At 40.5% G+C, this 18,043-nt stretch overlaps 1 protein-coding gene across 2 annotated transcripts; it reads left to right on the top strand.

Moving 5' to 3' along the window:
• Nucleotides 1-406: 406 nt before the first annotated feature.
• USP1 (ubiquitin specific peptidase 1) lies at nucleotides 407-16,484 on the top strand. 2 transcript variants are annotated; one of them, XM_010370682.2, is made up of 9 exons: nucleotides 407-671; nucleotides 3,643-3,878; nucleotides 5,601-5,721; nucleotides 6,279-6,383; nucleotides 7,551-7,711; nucleotides 9,143-9,834; nucleotides 12,309-12,479; nucleotides 13,147-13,348; nucleotides 14,929-16,484. In XM_010370682.2, exons 2-9 carry the CDS (start codon nucleotides 3,709-3,711, stop codon nucleotides 15,662-15,664), a joined length of 2,358 nt encoding a protein of 785 aa, XP_010368984.1. In that variant the 5' UTR covers nucleotides 407-671; nucleotides 3,643-3,708; the 3' UTR covers nucleotides 15,665-16,484. The 2 variants fall into 2 exon arrangements, with proteins under 2 accessions (XP_010368984.1, XP_010368983.1); XM_010370681.2 differs by lacking the exon at nucleotides 407-671 and adding an exon at nucleotides 712-1,512 and having other exon boundaries at nucleotides 14,929-16,424.
• The last annotated feature ends 1,559 nt before the right edge of the window (nucleotides 16,485-18,043 follow it).

Here is an 18,043-nt window from a genome sequence, read left to right as displayed (position 1 = left end):
TCACCTCATCAAAGCAAGCACACAAACACAAAAGGAAGCACAACCAGATGAGGCCTGCCTGCCGCTCCTGAACCCTTGGGGAGGGCTCGCGGCGGAACCCTGGGAAGCTCCCGCGGCCGGAGCTGGGCCTGAAACTGTTCTTTCGTTTCCTCCTGCGGCCGAGAAGGGGAGGGGTAAACAGGCGAAAATGAGGCGAGTAGGGGCTGACGACTGGGCCTCAGCTCTACAGCATTCGCCTAAGAATGTATTGTTATCCGTGGCAGCGCCTTGTCTCATTGGATGCCCCTAGGCCTAGTGTGTCCGTGACTCCGAACTGAAAGCCCGGGCGAAGCGCCGGCTTGCAGCCGAGCAGCCATTTTCCGGAGCGGCTCTCCCGGTAACCCCGCCCGGGCGCGTACGCACGAAGGGAGGCGGGGCTGGCCGCGAGGGCCTCGCTCCGGAAGCCGCACCCTCCGCGGCGTCCCACCGTCGAGGATTAACAAAACGCCAAACAAGATTTCAACAGTCGGCAGCGAAAGCGCGCACTCGAGCGCCAATGAGAGCGGAAGGAGGGGCGCCGTGCCTGAGGAACACTCCGTATGTCGAACAATGATTGGCTGGAGCCCACCTTTCTTCTTTTTTGCTATTAGATGGACTTGCTGCTCCCGCCCTTCTAATTGGCTTTGGTCTAGGTACTTCTGATTGGTTTCCCCCGGGCGGTGGGAGGCGCGGTTTTGGGGATTGTTTATCATGGATTGGTGAATTTGGGCTCCTTCTCGAGGCGGTGGCCCGTCCCGTCTGCTCTCTGTCCCGTCTCCCGACCCGTACGCGTTTCCCTCAACTCCCGCGCACGAATGGTTAAAAAAGGGTGTGAGGCTCGAGCCCGCCAGCCAGGCCGCTAGCACCTCGCGCGCGCCCTTAGCGAGGACCCGCACGAGCTGCCCGGTTCTGTGCCTGCGCTGTTTGAAACTGTGGAACCCGTTAGGCTCTTGGGGAGCTACAGTCCCAGCTGGCTCTGGAGCCCGTGCGTGCCAGGGGCGAGTGACCGTCACGAGAGACGGCTCCTGCCTTTCGCGTCTCTGCAGCGTGGAGACTGGAACCGGCAATTTCAAAGGACGCCACGTTCAATCGCAGCGCTGGCGCGGGCGGAGGCTAAAACACGGGGGTCCTGAGACTGAGGAAAACGCGCCAAGTTCCCCTCGGTGGCGGAGTGCGAAAGACCCTAGCGGTTCAGGCGCTCGGCGAGCGGGGCTGCTGCTTGTTGCGCTCCTGGCTATCCCGGGGCGGGCGCGGATAGGCGCCGCTCCGGGGATGTAGTTGGTGCCGGTGCAAGGCGGGACCGAGCGGCGGTCGGGGTTCCCGCTCTTGGGAGCGGATGGTCACTCCCCCGCGGGGAGGGTGATCCGACCAGATTTTCTTGGGGCCGGGGGGACCCGGCGGACTCGGGACAGGGACTCACCTGTCGCACCCACACTCATTCGGGTTGGACTTGCCGGCGTCACTGCCGCGGACCTCGCTTTGGGCCATGACCAGGTAAGGAGGGCCTGGGAGGAGGGGCCGGCGCCCCGGCGCGGGGGCAAGTTCGGCCGGCGCGGGAGAGGAGCTGCCGAGGAGACCCCCGGGACCGTGTTGGCCTCGCACCCTGGTCGAGCTGCCAGCGAGAGCCTTGTGTGCGTCGGGCGGGGCGCCTGTCTTGCCGCCGCCGGGACGCGAGAAGGCAGGTGCGGGCTGGGCGTAAATAGGCCAACTCCGCTGCAAGGGCGCTCGGCGCGGGGGTGTGGGCCGGGAACGCCGCCGCCAGCCTCCCCCGGCCCGGCAGCCTGGTCGCTGCTCGTTCTTCCAGCTTCCTTTCCGTTCCCGAGAGCGGTGAAGGCTGGGGAGAAAGAAACGTTTCCACGCAGGTTGCCCTGTGTCGGTCGGTAATTGCGAAATTTTACCGCGCATTTTCTTTCACTTACACTTTTTCCAGAAGTGTTTAGAACGCCGCGTGTCTTAAACCTTGGCGAAGATGTCCTTGTATATTTTTCTTGAAAAATCAGAATCGAGTCGTGTCATCTCAAAAAGAACTTAAAACTGTTGGGACTGAGTATTCACGCTGTCAACAGATAATGGTTGATTCGTCGTGCTTTCTGCGAAAGTTGATTTAGTTACAGGAGAAATGTTTTGGATGTAACAGCCTCCCCAGTTATAAGGAAAGCCAGGAGCAAGAAATAATAGCACGGAAGATACTGCACCTGGCAAAATGTTACATTCTCGGTGTGAACATTGCTTTGAGGGGCTAGGAGGTTTGGTTTGTTGATTAAGCTGACGATCCGCTATTTCACCTGCCTAATCATTCCTCCCTCCTGTGAAGTCTGGTTACTCTGTCGGTTTGAGATCCAGTTTCTGTCATCCATTAGAATTGGCTCTCGAGAAAAACATTTTATCAGAATCATTAATGCTTGGCGATCCCTAAGAACTCAGCGTAGGTTAGTTTATCATTCAGAAGACAGCGCTTCCTCAGAAGCATTAGGTGAAGCATTAGGTGGATAGGAGAGTAAGTGAAGTCGGAGACAGAATGGGGAGACTGATCAGCTTTTCCAGTTCTTCCTGACTTGGGTCTCAAAAATGGTTTCAGTGCTGAGTTCAGTGTGAATTCCTAGATCAGTGTCAGCCACGTGAAATGCTTGTTAAGGATGGAATTTGAGTGAGTTTTGTGTAGCTCATTTTATTACTCTGCATTTTAAATTTGAAACTCGTTGCTGAAGTTTTGGGCTTTAAGTAATTTTATTATGGTAATACTCTAGTTAGATAATTTTTCCTCACATGTCCTGAAAAATAGGACTGATGTAGAAAATATTAATAACTCCTACAAATGTTGCCATATTTTTTCCTGTGAAAGTTTTACTTTAAAACAGGGTGGGAAAGTTGCAAATGGCAAACAAACCAAATCATCTTTTTTCCTACTCAAAGCACTATTTTTGAAATCCAAAGTTTTTAAAAAAGTTTGGAAAAAACGAGTATTGTGATTTCTGGCGCATTAAGAATTGGATTTACACAAAGTGCATCCAACAGTGTTTTGTATCACTGTCTCAACTTTGCATGTGTTTTATTATTGAAAGATAATAAAACCTTACGGTTTTAGGTATAACTTAACACCATCTCTATGCCTTGAATGCAAATTATACTTTAGTAAACTTTTTAGGTACTTTATTTTCATGTATTCATGTTAATAACTAGAAAAGGCATTGGAAGAGAGGACTCATTATCGTCCAGCAGTACTTTGATTTTCCATTCATCCTTTCCATGTACTTGAGAATTAGAGGTGGTAGTGCTCAGTCAGTATTTTCTGAATGAATTATTATAATGAAATATTAAGTTTTTATTACTTACACTACTTTACTGTAGGTCTGCTAAATAGGATATTTTGTAATGCGACCCTTAATCCATAGCAGACTGATTTTAAAAATTCAGTAGCTTCTATTTTTTGTTCTTTAAGAATAGTGTGGTAAGCTTTTTCATTTAAGCGATAAATATTGAGTGCCCATTGGCAGGCATTAGGTTTTCAAATATTAATTTCTAATTTGTACCATTCCCTTGGTAAATTTGTTTTCAGAATTGATGATTTTGTTGCCTAAAACAGATAACCGAAAACTAATGAAACTTTTTCTCTGTGATTGACAGATATAATTGATTACAACTTTCCTCTATAAATTAATTATTGACAACTCCTTGGGATTTGAGAAAAAAATGCCTGGTGTCATACCTAGTGAAAGTAACGGACTTTCAAGAGGTAGCCCATCAAAGAAAAACAGACTTTCCTTAAAGTTTTTTCAGAAAAAGGAAACTAAGAGAGCTTTGGATTTCACAGATTCTCAAGAAAATGAAGAAAAAGCTTCTGAATATAGAGCATCTGAAATGTATGTATCTTACATTTCTGTACTTTAAAAATTCTACAGTGAAGCAGCAGTGAACTTGGTTGACACCTCCACTCTGACTTGATAGTCTATAGAGGCATAAAAAAGTACACTTCATTGTACTTCTTAATAAGTCAAGTCTAGCCGTTTATAGTAGGAACAGCAAAACTGGTGGCTCCCCATGGAGATCACATCCGTAATGTTTAACTCATGAACACTGTGCTCAGCCATTTAGACTAACTTGGAGAAATATTCATAGACTAAAATTGTCTTTCTGAGTTTAAATTTGATTATTTGTCGTGCAAAACATTTGTGTAGGGGTAAAAGGTTATGTATTTATATATATATTTGTTTGGTTCAGAAGACTTGACAGTTATCAGACATTTTAAACTCTGTAGTCATGTAACTAGTCATACCTGTTGGAGGCATACGATTGCAAATTATAGAAATAAACTTAAAAATAAGTAATGCTTTTGATGCAAATAAATTCTTTAGCTACAGAAAATAAATCAGAACAAAGTGATACTTTATTCCACCACCAGCAGCTCTAGCTGGAGTCTGTACTGCTTCCCTGTTTAACATATAGTACTCTGCTGGGTGACTAAGGTGGATTTGGTCCCATGTGTTAATTTCCAATAGCTATCAATAACCAGTTGAGGAGATTGTGTGAGAGTGAACCTTTTGTTTATTAGCATTCATACTTCTAAATACTTTGAGGTGCTGGAGTAATAATAGCTAGCAATCATAAAATAAAATATTGGGAGGACCTAGTGGGGTTTTTTTTTGTTGTTAAAGAAGTAAAAGAATAATAAAGTGTTTATTTTTTGAGACAGGGTCTCCTTGTGTTGCCCAGGCTGGTCTTGAACTCCTGGGCTCAAGCAGTCCTCTAAAGTAGCTGGGATTACATCTCAGTGCCACCACACTGACCTTCTGACTTTCTGAACATTTTATTTTTAAGTGAGAGATAGCTACATAATTTTTTTTTTTTTTTTTTGCCAGCAAGAAGTCATATAAAATTCTTTTTTTTTTTTTTTTTTTTTTTTGAGACAGAGTCTTGCTCTGTCACCCAGGCTGGAGTGCAGTGGCCGGATCTCAGCTCACTGCAAGCTCCGCCTCCCGGGTTCCCGCCATTCTCCTGCCTCAGCCTCCTGAGTAGCTGGGACTACAGGTGTCCACCACCTCGCCCGGCTAGTTTTTTGTATTTTTTAGTAGAGACGGGGTTTCACTGTGTTAGCCAGGATGGTCTCGATCTCCTGACCTCATGGTCCGCCCGTCTCGGCCTCCCAAAGTTCTGGGATTACAGACTTGAGCCACCGTGCCCGGCCATATAATTCTCTTCATAGACTTTCTTTTCCTTGAATTCTTATTAATATAATCTTACTTAGTTCAGCCTCTCCCAAATATTGCCATGGTTAATTTATTCCCAGGTTTCTGTTCCGTTAAACTACTTGATTAAAATGTCAAAGTAGGTAAAACAAATCACAGTCTCTCAGTTCCTCAATTTTCTGCTCTGTAAAATAGGATTAACTAACATCCTTTTAAGGGAATTGTTCTGTGGCTTGGTATGTGTTTTAAAAATTTTATTCTGGGCATATAGCAGTTTTTGAGCCTGTATTTCTTAAAATGTCATCTGAACAAGATTCACATACTTTTCAGATCATACAGCTTTTGAGAAAAGACGAAATCTAACTACTTGATTATCTTTCCCCCTTCTATATTTAATAGTGATCAAGTTGTTCCTGCAGCACAGTCTTCACCTATAAACTGTGAGAAGAGAGAAAACTTGTTACCATTTGTGGGACTGAATAATCTCGGCAATACTTGCTATCTTAATAGTATACTTCAGGTAAATTGACAGTTTTGCTATATAACAAAGCTTTAGTAGGCAAAGAATGATGTAACATTTAATGTTTCTGAGTTATTGGAGGACTTTAATGTCCATACTGTCTTTGCCTTTGATTGTAAATGAACCAGAACAGGTTAAAATAATACGTTGCATGTTATTAAACTTGCTTTGGGATAAGAGAAAGTGATAGACTAAATAAAGGTGGGATAGCAAAATTGAGTAGACCTTAAGTGGAAGGTCAAACCTTTAATTTCTTTCTCTGATGGCTGGTGCTACAGTAATACGTATCTTATCCCTTGGAAATAATGTTGGCTTTGTGTTGTGTGTTCTTGTAACCTTAAAGTCTTAGCAGTATCTGCCCAGACTCAGTGTTTTGTGTCAATGAGGGAATACACTGGGCTACTACTGATGAGGTGGAGAACAAATTTTGACACAAAACTTAATCTCAGAATTTTAGTTACTACACATTAAAAGGGCCCTATAGAAAGCATGATGTTGTTTTAATGATTTTTACGTATATTGTTCAGTGAACACTTAGACAGTCTCACTTTTTATAGGTATTATATTTTTGTCCCGGTTTTAAATCTGGAGTAAAGCACTTATTTAATATTATTTCAAGGAAGAAAGAAGCTCTAAAGGATGAAGCCAATCAAAAAGACAAGGTAAGAAAAGTAACAGAAAATAGCGTAAAAAGCAAAAGTAAATTAATGGAAATTTACTTGCCTGGAAATGAAGAGGACTGGGGGAGTGGGTGACAAAGATTATTTCTCTGTTAACGAACTATTGTCAGGCAGTTATTTTTCATTCTTTCAAGGTAGCTAACTAGATAATTCCCTTTTACAGAGTGTTTGCTCCTGTAATCTGTGTATCAAACTTTTGTTACTTGTATACTATACATTATTGTGTACTATAATCACAGTATGTCACACCCATGTATAACCTATTTACCCATTGTGTTTTCAAATTGACTTAAAATTTAAGTAACTACACAGTATTTAAAGAAATCTTTGACTTCCATAATTAAAAAACCATTGTAAGTCACATAAATAGTAATTCAAAAATTCCTCTTAAAATTACAAAAAAGACCAGGCGTGGTGGCTCACGCCTGTAATCCCAGCAGTTTGGGAGGCGAGGGTGGGTGGTGGATCGCTTGAGTGCAAGAGTTTGAGACCAGCCTGGGGAACATGGCAAAACCCTGTCTCTACTAAAGATACGAAAACTAGTAGGGCGTGGTGGTGTGAGCCTGTAGTTCCAGCTAATTTGGAGGCTGAGGTGGAGGATTGCTTGATCTCAGGAGGTTGAGGCTCCAGTGAGCCGCGATCAAGCCACTGCACTCCAGCCTGGGTGACAGAGACCCTGTCTCAAAAAAATAAAAAATAAGGCTTATTTGTATATCCCTTAAAATTAGTGCTATAATGCAACTTAGAAAACCTAGTATTCTTTTTTTTTTGAGACGGAGTCTCGCTCTGTCGCCCAGGCTGGAGTGCAGTGGCCGGATCTCAGCTCACTGTAAGCTCCGCCTCCCGGGTTTACGCCATTCTCCTGCCTCAGCCTCCCGAGTAGGTGGGACTACAGGCGCCCGCCACCTCGCCCGGCTAGTTTTTTTGTATTTTTTAGTAGAGACGGGGTTTCACCGTGTTAGCCAGGATGGTCTTGATCTCCTGACCTCGTGATCCGCCCATCTCGGCCTCCCAAAGTGCTGGGATTACAGGCTTGAGCCACCGCGCCTGGCCTCGAAAACCTAGTATTCTTAAGTGAGACAAAGACAAAGGGGGAAGGTACTTAATTTGTTCATAAAATTATTGGTTTATGTGTTTCTTTCTTGACAGGGAAATTGCAAAGAAGATTCTTTGGCAAGTTATGAATTGATATGCAGTTTACAGTCCTTAATCATTTCGGTTGAACAGCTCCAAGCTAGTTTTCTCTTAAATCCAGAGAAATATACTGATGAACTTGCCACTCAGCCAAGGCGACTGCTTAACACACTCAGGTATAGCTTATAATATAATTTTAGGGTTTCAATTTAGCTACTTGTTTATATCCTTGGAGGAGAATGATATGTGAAGAAACAGGAATAAAGGGCAAGGAAAGTAGAAACTGTAGGTCCACAGTCCTTTGTATCTCAGAGGCTCTGAATACTGGAAATTTTTTTCATATGTTTGGTGATAAATTTGTTAGATCTGAATGTATTATATGAGGCTTTTTATAGTCATTCATATTTATCTCTAATGTGAATATTAATTCATTCTTCTATAGAAGTAGTAATGTATTTAATTACTCCCATATCATGTCGGTGATAAATATTTTACTTATATGCCATATTATCATTGCATCTGAAAATGTCTGAATTTCTAAATGCATGGTCCTAAGGATTTCAAATTAGGAATTATAGGACTATATTCAAAATATGTGTAAGAACTATAAATTCCAAATATTCTATTTTTGTTATATGTGATTAGAGAACTGTTGGCTAACTGGATTAGATTGCTTTTTGGTATTTTCTTAAAAATGAAACTTTACATATAAAATAGCCTTATTCAAATAAAATTATACTAATAGGGCAAGTCTTTAAAACAATCACTTAAGCATTCAGTTTAAAAATAGAACTAGGTGCAATTTATTCCTATACCTTAATTATGAGGTATTGTAGGCCAGTCACAGCCCACACCTGTAATCTCAGCATTTTGGGAGGCCAAGGTAGGTGAGTCATTTGAGGTCAGGAGTTCAACACTGGTGTGGCCAACATGGTGAAACCCCGCCCCTACTGAAAATACAAAAATTAGCTGGTCGTGGTGGTTCGCACCTGTAGTCCCAGCTACTCAGGAGACTGAGGCAGGAGAATCGCTTGAACCTGGGAGGAAGAGGTTGCAGTGAGCCAAGATTGCGCCACTGTACTCCAGCCTGGGCAACAGAGCGAGACTCTTGTCCCAAAAAAAAAAAAAAAAAAAAGCTATTGTAGTGTGGTGGCCAAGAGCGTGCTGATTTGAATACTGGCTTTTCATCCTAAGTAGTTCTGTGATCTTAGGCAAGTTAATTAACTTCTCTGTGCCTTAGTGCCTATATATCTGTAAATAGTGGTGATAATAGTACCTCATAGGGTTATTGTGAAGATAATGTATACATAGGAGATAAAAAACATTTGACTAAAACCTGGTATATGGTAAGCATTATGTAAGTATTAGTTATTATATTTAGAAGAGGATCAGAGTATTATAATGAAAGTAGGGTACAAGTTACTCTTTTAGTTACAGGTAAGAAATTCCAAATTTAGTTACAGGTAAGAAATTCCAAATTCCAAATGTCTTGAGATTTAAAAAATGAAATAATTTATGATTTTCCTTACATGAATTAATTTCTATATAGATTTTATGTACTGTATCTTCAAAACTAGAATAGATGAAATGGAAATTTTTATTTATAGGGAACTCAACCCTATGTATGAAGGCTATCTACAGCATGATGCACAGGAAGTATTACAGTGTATTTTGGGAAACATTCAAGAAACATGCCAACTCCTAAAAAAAGAAGAAGTAAAAAATGTGGCAGAATTACCTACTAAGGTAGAAGAAATACCTCATCAGAAAGAGGAAATGAGTGATATTAACAGCATGGAGATGGACAGTATGAGGCATTCTGAAGACTGTAAAGAAAAACTCCCAAAAGGAAATGGGAAAAGAAAAAGTGACACTGAATTTGGTAACATGAAGAAAAAAGTTAAAGTATCCAAGGAACACCAGTCATTGGAAGAGAACCAGAGACAAACTAGATCAAAAAGAAAAGCTACAAGTGATACGTTAGAGATTCCTCCTAAAATAATTCCCAAGTATATTTCTGAAAATGAGAGTCCAAGACCCTCACAAAAGAAATCAAGAGTTAAAATAAATTGGTTAAAGTCTACAACTAAGCAACCCAGCATTCTTTCTAAATTCTGTAGTCTGGGAAAAATAACAACAAACCAAGGAGCCAAAGGACAATCTAAAGAAAATGAATATGATCCTGAAGAGGACTTGGGGAAGTATGAAAGTGATAACACAACTCATGGTTGTGGATTTGAATCTCCAGGAAATACTGTTACACCTGTGAATGTTAATGAAGTTAAACCCATAAACAAAGGTTAGTATAATTCTTAGACTTTGATAGGTAGGAGCATATAATCTCTGACTAAAATTGTTTCAAGAGAAGGAAGTTTGTGGCCGGGCGCGGTGGCTCAAGCCTGTAATCCCAGCACTTTGGGAGGCCGAGACGGGCGGATCACGAGGTCAGGAGATCAAGACCATCCTGGCTAACATGGTGAAACCCCGTCTCTACTAAAAATACAAAAAACTAGCCGGGCGACCTGGCGGGCACCTGTAGTCCCAGCTACTCGGGAGGCTGAGGCAGGAGAATGGCGTGAACCTGGGAGGCGGAGCTTGCAGTGAGCTGAGATCCGGCAACTGCACTCCAGCCTGGGCGACAGAGCGAGACTCCGTCTCAAAAAAAAAAAAAAAAAAAAAAGAGAAGGAAGTTTAACACTGAATGTGAACTATGGTGTTTAAAGTGCTATGTTTAGGTTAGTGTGTGTGTGTATATTGTATTACATATGTGTGTGTGTGTGATGTCATTAAAGGAATTTTAACTTAGAGCTTATAAAGTAGGGAAGTTTGGCTAGGTATGTTAACTCGCACCTGTAATCCCAGCACTTTGGGAGGCCAAGGCGGGCAGATCATCTGAGGTCAGGAGTTCAAGACCAGCCTGGTCAACATGGTGAAACCCCATCTCTACTAAAAATACAAAAAGTATCCAGTTATGGTAGCGCACGCCTGTAGTCCCAGCTACTCGGGGGGCTGAGGCAGGAGAATTGCCTGAACCCAGGAGGTGGAGCCAAGATTGTGCCACTGCATTCCAGCCTGGGGTGACAGAGCAAGACTCCGTCTCAAAAAACTATATAAAGTAGGGAAGTTCAGTATGTTTTAATGTACATTTAAGAATACATTTCCCTTTATGCAATGTTTGACATAAACTGAAGAAGGACATTGCACTTAGTGAAATTTTTAAAGTAGAGACTAAGTACAGTCATGTATTGCTTAACAACAGGAATATGTTCTGAGAAATGTGCTGTTTTTTTTTTTTTTTTTTTTTTTTTTTTTTTTTTTTTGAGACGGAGTCTCGCTGTCGCCCAGGCTGGAGTGCAGTGGCCAGATCTCAGCTCACTGCAAGCTCCGCCTCCTGGGTTCACGCTATTCTCCTGCCTCAGCCTCCCGAGTAGCTGGGACTACAGGCGCCCAACCACCTCGCCCGGCTAGTTTTTTTTGTATTTTTTTAGTAGAGACGGGGTTTCACCGTGTTAGCCAGGATGGTCTCGATCTCCTGACCTCGTGATCCGCCCGTCTCGGCCTCCCAAAGTGCTGGGATTACAGGCTTGAGCCACCGCGCCCGGCCTGAAATGTGCTGTTAATATAATTGTGCGAATATCACAGTGTACTTACATAACTAGATGTTAGAGTGTACTATATAACTAGCCTATATGGTATAGACCAGGGGTATCTAATCTTTTGGCTTCCTTGGGCCACAATGGAAGAAGTGTCTTGGGCCACACACAAAATACACTAATGATAGCTGATGAGCTAAAAAGAAAAAAAATCAGAAAAAAGTCTCATAATGTTTTAAGAAAGTTTATGAATTTGTTATGGGCTGCAGGCAAGCTTTGCCTATTGCTCCTAGGCAACAAACCTGTACAGCATGTAACTACTGAATGCTGTAGGCAACTGTAGCACAATGGTATTTGTGTATCTAAGCATAGATATGTAAACATAGGTACAGTAAAAATCATGGGAATATGTGGTCCATTGTTAAATAATTGAAACGTTGGTAGGTGGTGCATAACTGTAAGTTACACCATACTTGAACTAGATTTTTACCTAGTTTTGTCCAGATCTACATATATCAGGGAAAATGTGTAATACTGATACGGTGAATAGTTTTACTGAAAATGTCATTCTTATTCTGGGTTTATTCTATGGAGAGGGTGTCTTTAGGAAGGGAGTTACAATACAACTGACTTTTGTTGTTGTTGTTGTTGTTTTTGTTTTTTTGGAGCCAGAGTTTTGCTCTCGTTGCCCAGGCTGGAGTGCAATGGCGTGATCTTGGCTCACCGCAATCTCCACCTCCCGGGTTCAAGCGATTTTCCTGCCTCAGCCTCCCGAGTAGCTGGGATTACAGGCATGCGCCTCCACACCTGGCTAATTTTGTGTTTTTAGTAGAGACAGGGTTTCTCCATGTTGGTCAGGCTGGTCCTGAACTCCCAACCTCAGGTGATCTGCCCGCCTCAGCCTCCCAAAGTCCTGGGATTACAGGCGTGAGTCACCGTGTCTGGCCTACAACTGACTTCTTTTAGAGACAGTAGTAATTCATAGTCAAAGTTTTTATCTTTACAGGGACTTTAAATTTCATTAATACGGTACCTCTAATAAGCTAATAATGCTAATAAGCTGATCTATGAAAATGGAACTGTTATTCATGATATACTTTATTTAAATGGAAAATTGGTTATTTGGACTATAATGAGAAGCTAATCTGTATAGATGTACATTTTCCTATTTTCATTTTAGGTGAGGAACAAATTGGTTTTGAGCTAGTGGAGAAATTATTTCAAGGTCAGCTGGTATTAAGGACGCGTTGCTTGGAATGTGAAAGTTTAACAGAAAGAAGAGAAGATTTTCAAGACATCAGTGTGCCAGTACAAGAAGATGAGCTTTCCAAAGTAGAGGAGAGTTCTGAAAGTAAGCAAAATTGGAGTCTTGTGTGGACCATGATGGAATATTTATAATTCTTTAACAGCACAAAGTCTAATAGACTAATTAGGGAGGGGAAAAAAGCTAGCTTTTAGCATCTAATGTGATCTTTCTGCTTATCTGGCTTCACTTATACATGGTCAGCATTTGGGAAATCATGACATCTTGATTTTGATATAGAGTGTGTTAGAATGGAAAACTGAAATGATTTAATAAGTGTACTTTTGGGAACCTGAGTCTTTGAGAGCTACTGAGGTTATTTTTAACACAATAATTGAGCCACTGTTGTGTCTAGTGCATAGCACAAAATATGGAAATACCATAGGAAATAATCATAGACAGGTTTACCTGTCACATACTGAAAGTTGGCAATTAAACGTAAACTATTTTGTCTTATACTGAGGGACACAGACCAGGCTTATTTTGTTTTTGCTGTCTGTCATATTTTTGGGCTGATCAAATATAGATATTTAAAAGATACGTATACTGTTGAGGATGCACTTATGAAAGTAGTTTCAGAAGTAAAAAAAACTCTAGTTATTTAGGAATGGGTTGGTCAGTTGAAATTAAATGCTGATTTTGAACATGAAACTTTGTGGTTTATTTTTGAATGTCTGAGAGAAGTATTTGTGAGTGAAAGGATTCTCTTTTTCAGTTTCTCCAGAGCCAAAAACAGAAATGAAGACTCTGAGATGGGCAATTTCACAATTTGCTTCAGTAGAAAGGATCGTAGGAGAAGATAAATATTTCTGTGAAAACTGCCATCATTATACTGAAGCTGAACGAAGTCTCTTGTTTGACAAAATGCCTGAAGTTATAACTATTCATTTGAAGTGCTTTGCTGCTAGCGGTTTGGAGTAAGTATTGTAAATAAGAGCTATATGAAGAAAATGAGCTGCTGTAGAAGATAAATCTTGTTCAAAATGCTGTAATAGTAGGAATAGAAAGTACTCGAAGTAGATCGTAAAGACTGCTTTAGTAAAGTTTTGTTCTCTTATTAACAGTTTCCCTGTAAAAATGAAACAAATGCTTTTGATATTAATACACATTCTATTAAGTATGATGTCTCTTTTTTTTTTGGAGACAGGGTCTCATTCCAGTTGTCCAGGCTGGAGTGTAGTGTCACTATGTTAGCTCACTGCAGTCTTCACCTGCCAGGCTCAGGTGATTCTCCCACGTCAGCCTCCTGAGTAGCTGGGACTATAGGTGCATGCCACCATGCCCGGCTGATTTTTTTGTATTTTTAGTGAGACGGGGTTTCACCATGTTGTCCAGTCTGATCTTGAACTTCTGGACTCAAGCAATCCACCTGCCTTGGCCTCACAAAGTGCTAGGATTACAGTCGTGAGCAACCATGCCCGGCCTGTTTCTTTATTCATCTTTTCACATTCATTCCCTCTTAGATGTTAGTAGCAGAATTCAGTAGAGCTGACTAAAGCAGGGAACAAATTTTATATACATCAAGATTTTTTTGAAAGGGCGGGAAAGGCTAAATTCTTCCTAGTTTTAAGGTAAACCAGGAAATCAAACTAGTCTTTCCACAGTTTGAAAAAAATGCTAATTGTTTTGGATAGTCTGTTGTTTTTTTTTTTCTGATATGTATAATGTCATTGTATGTGTGACTCCTTTGTTACATGAGTTGCTTGTTTGAAATTACCACGAGGGCTTCACAGTAGCTCTCTCACACTTGGTTATGTCAGAAGATAAGATAAGGCCCCTTATTCAGTGGACCTTCCATTTGCTAATAGTAAAAAATAATATTTTATTTACTTTCCCAATTTTTGGTAGAGAAAAACTTCACACTAAAAATGACTAAAATGGGCTGGGCATGGGTGGCTCACACTTAATTCCAGCACTTTGGGAGGCCGAGGCAGATGGCTCGCACCCAGGAGTTCAAGACCAGCCTGGGCAACATGACAAAACCCTATCTCTACAAAAAATACACAAACTAGTTTGGTGTGGTGGCGGGCACTTGTAGTCCCAGCTACTCAGGAGGCTGAGGAGGAGGAGCCTGAGATGGGAGGATCACTTGAGTCCAGAAGGCTGTGATGAGCCATGATTGTACCACTGCACTCAGCCTGGGTGACAGACCCTGTCTGAAAAAAAAACCTAAAATGTAACATTTTTGGTTCAGGTTCAGGCTATTTAAAATACCATTTATTTTCTTACTGCACAAAATTAGGAAAATAAAGGAAAAAATACAATTATTTCCTCCACAGAAATGCCTGAATATTAGAAGTTATTAAGTATTTTTTTGTTTCTGCATATATTACAAATATTATTCAAAGTTGGGGTCTTGTTTTGATTCTGCTTTTCTGATATATGAAGACTGAATATTAAGGGTTCATTCAGATTTTTACTTGGTTTCAGATTGGGTTATAACATTTTGAATTTAAAATGGAACTGCAGGAAACCTTTTCTTTTTTTCCTCCCAAAGGTTTGATTGTTACGGTGGTGGACTTTCCAAGATCAACACTCCTTTATTGACACCTCTTAAATTATCACTAGAAGAATGGAGCACAAAGCCAACTAACGACAGCTATGGATTGTTTGCGGTTGTGATGCATAGTGGCATTACAATTAGTAGTGGGCATTACACTGCTTCTGTTAAAGTCACTGACCTTAACAGTTTAGAACTAGATAAAGGAAATTTCGTGGTTGACCAAATGTGTGAAATAGGTAAGCCAGAACCATTGAATGAGGAGGAAGCAAGGGGTGTGGTTGAGAATTATGATGATGAAGAAGTGTCGATTAGAGTTGGTGGAAATACACAGCCAAGTAAAGTTTTGAACAAAAAAAATGTAGAAGCTATTGGACTTCTTGGAGGACAAAAGAGCAAAGCAGATTATGAGCTATACAACAAAGCCTCTAATCCCGATAAGGTTGCTAGTACAGCGTTTGCCGAAAATAGAAATTCTGAGACTAACGATACTAATGGGACCCATGAATCTGATAGAAACAAGGAATCCAGTGACCAAACAGGCATTAATATTAGTGGATTTGAGAACAAAATTTCATATGTAGTGCAAAGCTTAAAGGAGTATGAGGGGAAGTGGTTGCTTTTTGATGATTCTGAAGTCAAAGTTACTGAAGAGAAGGACTTCCTGAATTCTCTTTCCCCTTCTACATCTCCTACTTCTACTCCTTACTTGCTATTTTATAAGAAATTATAGGGTGAGTGTATTTTCCTTGTGTATATATTAAACACACCCACACAAACATTGGTAAAGGTGATTATATCAAAGAGTCTTTAGCTTATCTTTTGAAGCTACTGGATATTATTGGTCTCTCTACGTTTTTATATAAATAGTGAAATTTGAATTACTGAAAACCATGTTAATTTTTAGAATTCATTTTCCTCAGTAGAGACTAGTGATGCATTAGCTTCTGGGAACAAACTTGTATCGGTTCTTAAATTATCCAAAACGGAAGCATTTAAACACTTGGATTTACACCAATCTTTTGTGTTTGCTTTTTAAAATAAAGTGCTCGTATTTGTATTCTCCATATTTTGGAGTAATTATCTACATGATGTTTATAGTTCCTGTGGTTTTTCACCCAAGAAGCAGAATCTCATTCAGTACGTTTAGTTTTATAAGAGTCATGAAGCGAAATCCTTGGGCTATGTCAGAGGCACAAAGTCTAGAATGTGTGTATTAACAATAGTGTACATTTTGTGCCTTGATTCACTTAGAAAAGTGTGCTCAGAAAACCTGGACAGTTGCCCTTCTATCTTCACAAGAATTTTATATGTATTTATGAAGATGATTCTGTACTCTAGTATAATCTTTTTGGGCATGGACTAATTTGTATCTCTTTAACTCATATTCTGCACGATCTGTATATAGTATATCAAACTTAGAGGTGTGACCTTAAATTTAACTTTTTTTAAAAACTGGGAGGTCAATAAAATTTAAACTGCTTAACTATGTATATGAATATTTGAATTTTTTACTTGTATATTTTTATAAATACAGCTGAATTTTCTTAAAGAGAACTAAGTGTGTGTATATATATATGTATATATATGAGAGAATAAGCATGCATAATCAGTACCTTTATTACGGAATACTTTCTGACAGTGCAGGAGAAGAGTTTTTCAGAGGAGAAATTGTGCTTAGTCCATCCAAGCTGTCATACTTAAAAGAGGTTTATAATGAAATTTGTTACATCTAATTGTCCTTTAAAGTAGACATGATTTAATGGAATCCAGAACTGGAAAAGTTAAGATGATGCTTTGGGCACACATAAAAACTTGGTTAAAATTTCATTTTAAACTAGTATACTGAATTGGTAAGTGGTGAATGATTTCATGACTTGTTAAGGGACATTCTTAGTACTAAAGAGTTTTTCCTAGAAATGATTCTAAATATATAAATGCTATTGGGATAACACTATAATACCCCATTTCAACAAGGAGTACCTTCTCAACTAAAAAATCACAGTAGGCTGGGTGTGGTGGCTCACACCTGTAATCCCTGCACTCTGGGAGGCTGAGGCAGGTGGATCACGAGGTCAGGAGATCGAGACTATCCTAGTTAACACGTGAAACCCCATTTCTACTAAAAATACAAAAAATTAGCTGGGTGTGGTGGTGGGTGCCTGTAGTCCCAGCTACTGGGGCGGCTGAGGCAGGAGAATGGCATGAACCCAGGAGGCGGAGCTTGCAGTGAGCCGGGATCAGGGATCATGCCACTGCACTCCAGTCTGGGCAACAGAGCAAAACTCCATCTTAAAAAAACAAACAACAAAACACAGAGTTACATAATGTCTTACATTCTTCCATAGGATGATGAGATGATAATAAAATCATGGTTCTCCCCACCTTTCAGAATCACTGATGGAAATCCTTAAACAGTCCCGAGTACTACCTGTAAGTTTTGAATGGAATGGGTCTAGGATAGACACTGGGCCTCTAATACTCGAGAGACAGCCAGTGTTAAGAACTAATATAAATTCCTGATGTGGGAAAGTTACATTTTAAGAAAAATGAAGTTTGTAAGAAGGAAGTATTTAGTATCATATGAATGTTTAAGAGGAAGCCTCTGTTCTGAAGGATGTCAAAATAATTGGTTTTGCATGATAATTATAATCATACAAATCATAAAGTCTTTGATATTGTTACTGAGATTTGTGAGATTTTTGTCCAAACGCTTACATAAATATAACCTAATGAGAAGTGACCCTTCAGGGGTTCCTTATTCTCTCCTTTATACCTATCACTGTCCCCCAGAGAAGAAGGGAAAATGTCACTCTTTTGGAGGGGAGGGATTTCCATTCTTGACTCCTTACCTTTCCTTACTGTTCATTTGGCTCCTCAAATTGAGTTTCGAGGTTATATGCCCTTCTGACTCAGATTTGGTCTAACGATGTTGACTCATCTGAAAAATCTCAGTCTTTGAATTGGTGTAGATAAAAGGAATTTGAGATGATACTGCCCATTAAAGTTACATGGAGTGTGGGCTATCAACCATCACTTAGACTCTCAGAAGTAGATATTTTTTGAGTATAGTATTTTCAATATATAGTACATTGACTATAGAATGAAGGCA

The sequence above is a fragment of the Rhinopithecus roxellana genome, chromosome 12, assembly GCF_007565055.1.
Source record: "Rhinopithecus roxellana isolate Shanxi Qingling chromosome 12, ASM756505v1, whole genome shotgun sequence".
NCBI lineage: Eukaryota > Metazoa > Chordata > Mammalia > Primates > Cercopithecidae > Rhinopithecus > Rhinopithecus roxellana.
The sequence above is the reverse complement of the archived record's forward strand: the minus strand, read 5'-3'. Positions and strand labels throughout refer to the sequence as shown.

Excerpts from the sequence above, each read along its gene's own strand:
- USP1 (XM_010370682.2), top strand. The coding sequence starts at position 3,709 with ATGCCTGGTGTCATACCTAGTGAAAGTAACGGACTTTCAAGAGGTAGC. Across the intron at positions 3,879-5,600 it reads GAATATAGAGCATCTGAAAT|TGATCAAGTTGTTCCTGCAG; the intron begins GTATGTATCTTA and ends TATATTTAATAG. Across the intron at positions 7,712-9,142 it reads CGACTGCTTAACACACTCAG|GGAACTCAACCCTATGTATG; the intron begins GTATAGCTTATA and ends TTTTATTTATAG.